This window comes from Camelina sativa, chromosome 5 (assembly GCF_000633955.1).
Source record: "Camelina sativa cultivar DH55 chromosome 5, Cs, whole genome shotgun sequence".
Lineage (NCBI taxonomy): Eukaryota > Viridiplantae > Streptophyta > Magnoliopsida > Brassicales > Brassicaceae > Camelina > Camelina sativa.
Genome location: NC_025689.1, coordinates 17745375 through 17753230, shown reverse-complemented (window position 1 = coordinate 17753230; position 7856 = coordinate 17745375). Strand labels below are relative to the sequence as shown.

At 34.8% G+C, this 7856-nt stretch overlaps 2 protein-coding genes across 2 annotated transcripts in view; one reads left to right on the top strand and one right to left on the bottom strand.

The window, feature by feature from the left end:
* LOC104789353 (jacalin-related lectin 17-like) overlaps nucleotides 1-1599 on the top strand; it is a 2494-nt gene extending 895 nt beyond the window's left edge. Inside the window, 4 exon segments of the mRNA XM_019245970.1 lie at nucleotides 125-544; nucleotides 626-684; nucleotides 686-1079; nucleotides 1166-1599. Coding sequence (XP_019101515.1) covers nucleotides 125-544; nucleotides 626-684; nucleotides 686-1079; nucleotides 1166-1441 — 1149 coding nt within the window. The 3' untranslated portion in view covers nucleotides 1442-1599.
* On the bottom strand, nucleotides 1733-6141 carry LOC104787144 (probable alpha,alpha-trehalose-phosphate synthase [UDP-forming] 10). The gene is made up of 4 exons (XM_010512669.2): nucleotides 5954-6141; nucleotides 2847-4917; nucleotides 2488-2761; nucleotides 1733-2298 (listed from the first exon to the last, which is right to left on the bottom strand). Exons 2-4 carry the CDS (start codon nucleotides 4832-4834, stop codon nucleotides 1975-1977), a joined length of 2586 nt encoding a protein of 861 aa, XP_010510971.1. The 5' UTR covers nucleotides 4835-4917; nucleotides 5954-6141; the 3' UTR covers nucleotides 1733-1974.

The following is a 7856-nucleotide window of genomic DNA, read 5'->3' as shown; positions in this document are numbered from 1 at the left end:
TTTTTTTTTTTTTTTTTTTTAAACTAAGAGTCTAATATGGAATTTGATTTTAATGATCATATTATTAGTTTCTTAATTAATGTAGTATTTTGTTTCATCAACTTTATTGGTATTGCAGTTTGAGATTAACCATCTGGCAAAGGAATATTTGGTTTCTGTTGAGGGTTACTATGACGAAGGAGATCCCGGGGTCATTCAAGGAATTGAATTCAAAACTAATATCAAGACCTCAGAACTAATGGGAGACAACAAGGGAAAGAAGTTTTCACTTGCAGCCAATGGAAACAAGATCATTGGATTTCATGGATATGCTGACAAGAATCTAAACTCTCTTGGAGCATATTTCACTAAATCATCTCCTTTTACAAAATTGGAGTATGGTACTACTGCATATGATCCTTGGGATGATGGTACTTTTGACGGCGTAAGAAAGGTCTACGTTCACTATGATAGCTCTAATGTATATTGTGTCAAGTTCGACTATGACAACAAAGGCAAAATGGAAAAGCATGAGCATGGGAGAATGATTAAAGAAGAAGGAGAGGTTACACTTCCTACAACTTATATATATGTATGTATGTTGTTGAATAGATTATATGAAGCTTTTGGTTTTTGTATATTGCAGTTTGTGGTGGACTATCCGAATGAATTTATCACATGTATTGAGGGGACTTCACAAAATCGAGTTACTGATACCCCCCCCCATTGCGTCGCTGACTTTCAAAACATCGAAAGGGAGAACTTCGTCAACATTTGGAACAGCAACCAATAGTCCATTCGTGCTTGAGAGTAAAGGTTGTGGTCTTGTTGGGTTCTATGGACGGTCATCTAGTAGTAAACTCTATGCGCTTGGGGGATATTTCTGTCCACTGCCTCCTCTTCCCTGCGTAGAAAAAGTAGAAGCAAAAGGTCGTGATGGAGGAACTTCTTGGGACGATGGCGATTTTTATGGTATTCGAAATATATACATAGGGCACAGCAAGAAGGGTATTGCATTCGTCAAGTTTCTATACGATAAGGACAATCAGGTTGTGGTCGGAGATGATCATGGGAGCAAGACATTACTTGGAGTTGATGAGGTGATTATACTTCAGTTTTCGTATGAACTTTGTGGTCTTTATCAACTTATTTACTTGGAATTTTCTGGCTTTTTTTTTTTTTGTAGTTTGAGTTGAAGCACCCGGGTGAATACTTGATATCAGTCGAGGGTAGCTATGATGTTGTCCTAGATGGAATTGAATCCAAAGTTATACGCATGCTTAGGTTCAAGACCAATATGAAAACCTCTCAACCCTTTGGACTTGAGACAAAGCCAAGCTTCACACTCGAGAAGGAAAATCACAAGATCGTCGGGTTCCATGGAACAGTAGGTAAGATGCTTCATCAAATTGGGGTCCATGTCGTACCATTACATAATGATCATCTTCATACAAAAATATGAGCTCAAATGAATCATTAGCTCGCGCAAGATTTTATCTTCTTCTTCAATGATCTCTTTTCTTCAAAATTTTATCCTATATATATACGTCTTATAGTCTGTATTTCCCAATTTCATGTAATACGATATCGTTGGCTTTTAAATTGTAAAACAATTATAGTGGCAACGAAGAGCTTTTATATCTGTCTCTACAACTACACAAAAAATATCTATTTGTTAAACATGTATATGATGAACTAATGAAAACACAGATGAAACAGATTTTGAAGGAGAACATAAATTAAACTTAGATCATACACAAGACAATATTATATATACAAACACAATTGGAAAGAGCTGTTACTTGCTCAGTCGTAAATTACGTTCATGTACAAACCTGAACTACCACAGGCCCAAATCGCAACAATTTAAGTTTCGTCTCTCTGTTTGTTTTGTTTTTTTTAGTGTTTTCTATGTACAAATCATGTTTTTATCATGATTTCAGATTACATTTCCCTTCTAAATAACTTGGTTAAACCCCAATGATCTCTGATTTCTCATACCACGCTTTCAAAGGAGACTCTGAGATGAGAAGTATACCTAGGTTTTGGGCTCGAAGTGTTGGCAAGTCCTTGAAGCAATTTCACCACATCGCTTACTTCATCGAGGAAGTATTTGGCTTTGCTTGGTTTTCTTCCCACTGTACACGCGAATATCTCTGTAGACATTGACGATGATTGAGCTGAGAGGGTTGTTGATATGCTCTCAAACATCTCCTCGTCTGATCTGTCATCCCCAATGCATACCACAAAATCTGGCACACTCCCATCTTCAAGCATTCTATTAAGAATTTTCCCGGTGACAAGACCCTTGCTTACTCCCTGTAGTGAAAAAATCTCAGTCTTAAGACTACGTATGAACCAGAGAGTATAAGGAATGCTTTAATTTAGTACAATGAACAGAGACATTATGAATCATAGAAAGATTTGGAGATGTTTTTCTATGGATCATTGTGTCATGGGTTCCTTATTTTTCATCAACACAAGATGGGGTGGAGAAAATTTATTTACCTGAGGCTTAACTTCAACGATTTGGTGGCCTCTGTGAACAACAACGGGTTCATTCACAAGAACGGTTTCTAGATGGTCCAGTAGTTCCTTGGCTTGACAAGAACCAAAGTCTGGGTCAGCATCTTGGTGATGCCAGACTAAAGCACTCTCTTTCGCTTCTATATTGGATCCATCAGTAGTCTCTGTATATAGTCTCATAATAGGTTCCACAACTTTCTTCCACTCAAGGTCATCGGATAAGCCGCTTGTTACCCAGTCAGAAGAATTATTCCACCTGCATTACGAAGTTTGTCTTCTTAGTTTTTCTTTCCCACAGGAAAATTTCACAACAAGTGAGTTAACACAAACCAGTAACTAACCTTGTGAAGTAACCGTGTTCAGCCGCTATTCCAAGATTCTTACAAGGAGCAAGCCACTCGCTCAAAGAAACTTTCCCCCTCCCGCTAACAATGAATATAGTGTTGTTAGGATCACTACACAGTGTCTTCAACGCAGATATAACTTCGGCACTTGGGTCCTTTACGATCGAGGTCTCAGGAACTAAAGTACCATCATAATCAAGAAATATAGCTCTGTTGCTCGATCTTCTGTAAGCACTAACGGTTTGCTCAACGGATAGCCTTCTGAAATTAGGAGAGAGAGCGACGAGCCTGAAACCCAAACCCCAACCCACACCCCAGCACCGTTTACTGTAATGATCTCGAGACGCCCTCTCCAAATCCTGCGAAAAGCTGCGTGCCCAATAAGCCACATCATGTGTACTAATGTAGTGAAAGTGTTTTTTATGTCGTAGTTGCTTCTCAAAATCAGACATGGTGATAGCAGAATATATTGAATCGGCTACTGCATCAATGTCCCAAGGATTAACCCTAATCGCACCACTTAGAGAAGGTGAGCAACCAATGAACTCAGACAGAACAAGCGTGCTTGTGCGAGGAGAATCATCACTTATTCCCAGAAACTTATCCATAATAGGAGTTCCCTGCCGACAAACAGTGTACTTGTATGGAACTAAGTTCATCCCATCCCTCACTGCATTGACTATGCAGCATTCTGCCATGGCATAATAGGCAGACTTCTCAAACCGGGGAACAGGACGATCAATCAGAACCACTGGCTCATAATCAGGCGAACCATAACGCTCGTTAATTCTTTTAACAGTATCATACGTTTCTTTCTTCGCTTCTTGAACGTCTTTACCTGAGCCTCTGGCTGGGTTCACAATCTGAATAAGAACTACTTCCCCTAGCATCCTAGGATGTTGCTGTAGCAGGTGTTCAAAGGCCAGTATTTTAAGACTTAATCCTTTGAATATATCCATGTCGTCAACTCCTAGAATTACCTTTTTACCCCGATACTTCTCTTGAATCTCTTTCAGTTTGTCAGCTGTAGCAGGAAGATTGAGAACGGATTCCAGCCTTCCCATGTGAATACCTATAGGAAGAATCTTCAAGAAAACTGTACGGCCCAAGTAGTCAAGAGCAATATGCCCTCTCTTAGATTCATACTCCAATCCAAGCATTCTACAGCAGCAAGACAAGAAATGCCGTGCATAATCAAAGGTGTGAAAACCAATTAAGTCACAGTTTAAGAGCCCTCTTAGTAATTCCTCTCGAACAGGCAAGGTCCGATAAATTTCTGAAGAAGGGAATGGACTGTGGAGGAAGAAACCAAGCTTAACCCTGTGGAAACGCCTTCTCAAAAATGTAGGGAGAACCATTAAATGATAGTCATGGATCCAGATATAATCTTCCTCAAGATTGATCACGCCCATTACCTTATCTGCAAATATTTTGTTTGCAGAAACATAAGCCTGCCAAAGACCACGATCAAAGCGTTCACCATGATCAGGGCACATGGGCAACATGTAGTGGAAAAGTGGCCATAGCTGCTGTTTACAAAAGCCAAGATAGAATTTTTTATGCACATCTTGTGGGAGGAAAGTCGCTACGCAATTGAATTCCTCAAACAGATTATGGGAAACCTCGTCTTGCTCACAAACATCAACATGTGTCTTGAGCGATCCAACATAAATGACTTCTGTCTCTGGAGAAAAACCATCCTTCAGATGTAACAAGGGAGCATCATTGTCGAGGCTGAACTTCCACTTTCCAGTTTCTGAATCCTTTTTACCATTTAAAGGAAGGAAGTTGGCCACAATGATCTTGCGCTCGCGGCAAGGTAACGAAATGACATCTGAATCACCACCAGTAATTCCATATCCATCGACGTCAGATATGATGCCAGGAACAGTCATCACTCTTGGAAGAGCTCTAGGGGTCGTAGGCATGTCCAACAGATCCCCAGATGCCAAGTCCAATAGATTTCCAAATGATTTTGACCCCATTATTCCAACAAAAAAATCATGAAAAGGTAGATACTACCAAGATGATGAAAACAAGTTCCCAAAGAACTCTCTGCTATAAATACCTACAAGTAAAAAAAAGAGAAATTTATCACAAATCATATAGTTTGAATCCACAGACCAATCAGTCAAATTTCAAGCTTTTTACAGAATTAGAGGGGGGTATTCAAACATGGATTTTAAGAGATTTTGAGTTTCTTTTAAAATCATGTGTTATTCAACTTGTGTTTTTAAAATCCCTTCTCAAATCTCATGTTATTCAACTTGACATTTTAACAAAATCATTCAAAATAACTCACAATCTCTTGTTATTCAATCAAGAATTTATAAAAGTCATATCAAATCCACTGTTATTCAAATTTAACACTTTTTTTTCAAAAAGTACTAAAAACTGATTTTGAGAGATTTTGGATACCTTTTTACTTGAAAAAACTGCAATAAACAAATCTCACCTCTAGAGGTGTTATTTAGAAGGATTCTAAAAAAACCAAAAAAAAAAAGACCCAGACTCCCAGTTATATTTTTTCTTATCGTAAAAAAGATAGAATAATCTTCCAAGGTTTCAAAATTGCAAAACTATACGAACTCATTAGGTTATAGAAGAGATTACAAACACACAGAGATGGTGACTTGATCATCATCAAGTAGCAGAGATGATGATTGAATTCAAATGACAACAGAACCACAGATTGTTGTAATTTCTCACAACACAAATGAAAGAAAAAAAAACTAAGTAAAAATCTACAAAAAGTCCTCAAAATAATCTTCAGTTTGAACATCGCACAAACAGTTCAATCACTAGAACTGTAGAATCTGAGATTTTTTAAAAAAAAACTTATTTCACGAACAAAAAACAAAATCTAAAAATCCAGATCATAGTTATTTTGCATATCACTGAAAGACCAAATTTAGAAACCCCGACCCAAAAAAACTCCACAACAACCCCCTTAAAACCCCCCAAAGCATCAGAAGAAAGCAATCAAAGAAGAACAGATCGTGCGACTCAATAGCTTAATCAGTTAAAAAGATCAGAAGAGAAAGTAGTACTAATAACTGAAAAATAAAAAAAAGAGTGAAGGAACAAAAGTCAAATCTGCTTACCAAAAAAAAAAGGGAAGGTAAGGAATAAAATCACCGGCGGTCACGGTTTGAGAGTTTGCTCCGATCACCGGCGATCAAAGGTATGGAATCGAAGTAGAGGGAGACGAAAGAGGAATTGGAATCAGAGAAATGGGATATTCTGGGGGAAGAGAGACTTAAAATTTATATAATTAAATAGTAATGAGTTTGGTTCATTCTTCTTTCCTCTGCTTATTAAAAAGTTGGATAAGTTCCATAGACTCCTATTTTTATTTTATTTTTTATTTTTTTCCCACTATTTTTATTTTCTTTGTCAACATTTTTTTTTTACGTTGTCGACATTTTTTCTAATTCATTTTTCTTAGAAATACATTTTCTAATATTGAGAAGAGATTACTATTGGCAATGATTTTTTGAATCAAATGAGACGAGAACATTTTATTGTTTAGTAGATTTTATTTTAGATCATTCTTTTTAAATATATATGTATTTTGATATTTTTTTGGTTTTTTTTTGTTACCAAACATAAATGAAATTGTTTTAGTAAAGTAATGTTGATTTTTTTTTTCTATGTTTTTTTAGTTGGGGTTCAGTCAAGAAGAACTGATACTAAACTCTATCAAATGAAGACTTTTAGGTTAGTTGTTTTAAATTAATTTTATTCATTTTATTATTATTTGTAAATTGTACCACATGTGTACAATGAATTCTTATTGTTATCTTTCAAAAACCAATGATTAATATCCTTATGTACGTAATATGAAACAAAGCTATGAACTTGACTTAATCCAAAACAGGACATGTCATTTTTCTATTTTAAATTTTAATTTTACCAATATTTTTTCCTATATCATTAGTAATTAAGGCGGAACAAATACTAATATATATATATATATTATCTTGATAACTCATAATAGATCATCTAAGTCTACCAAGGAGTTTGAAACATCTCTATGGATGTCTACGGAGTCCTCCCTAACTTTTTATTTTAAATATTTTTTTGATAAAATTTACTTAAAATGCAATTTACAAAGAAAACAAATACAATTCAAATGTTATATAAATATCATCACAGTTAGTCAATTAAATGAGCATTAAAAAGGATTAATAGCAAACTTCTAATCTAATGAGAAACAATATATATATATATATATATATATATTTGTATGAAAGATGTTTTGATTTATTTGAGTATTTAAAAGGGATTTTTGCCAAAAATGCTATATTTTTGGCAAAATTAGAAGAAGAGAATCTTACAATAAACGACTCACTTATTCACCAAGAGCCTAACTTATAATGTTGGCTCTTTCTTTTAACTGATTTTTTTTAGTTAACCAACATAATATCCAATAATATTTGTATCTCACTAAAACTTAGCTGTTGACCTATTTTTATACCATTCGTTTAAGTAGAATAAATATTTTAACAAATATTTTGTCAATAAAATAATAAAATAGTTTTATCTTTAATTTTTTTTATTTAATCTTTAAATGTCGTATTTTGCTCTCTATACAAATAGTCATTTGTGCTAATATTTAAATATTTTTAGAACAAAAAGAAATATGCATGTTTAATTTTGGCCAATTATCAAAGAGTTGAAGATATCGTTAATTTATGATTAAGAGAGAAGAAATCATATTTGAAAAGATAGTGGCAACTATGCTAATTAATAATATAAAACATTATCATCTCAAATATGATTTGTCGTATACTCGTAACTTAAGTAATTATGATTTTCTACGAAGATATTCTAATAACTTCTGGTTGTTTACGTTTTTGCAATTTGTTTCTTTAATAAATTGCGTCTAGTTGATTATTTATGAAGATTCTTTGATAAATTTTGATGGACTGCGTTACTCTAATATGTTATGCCTGAAGGTTATATTACTTCTTTTTGATCGGTTGTTTAGTCTGTTCTTATTAT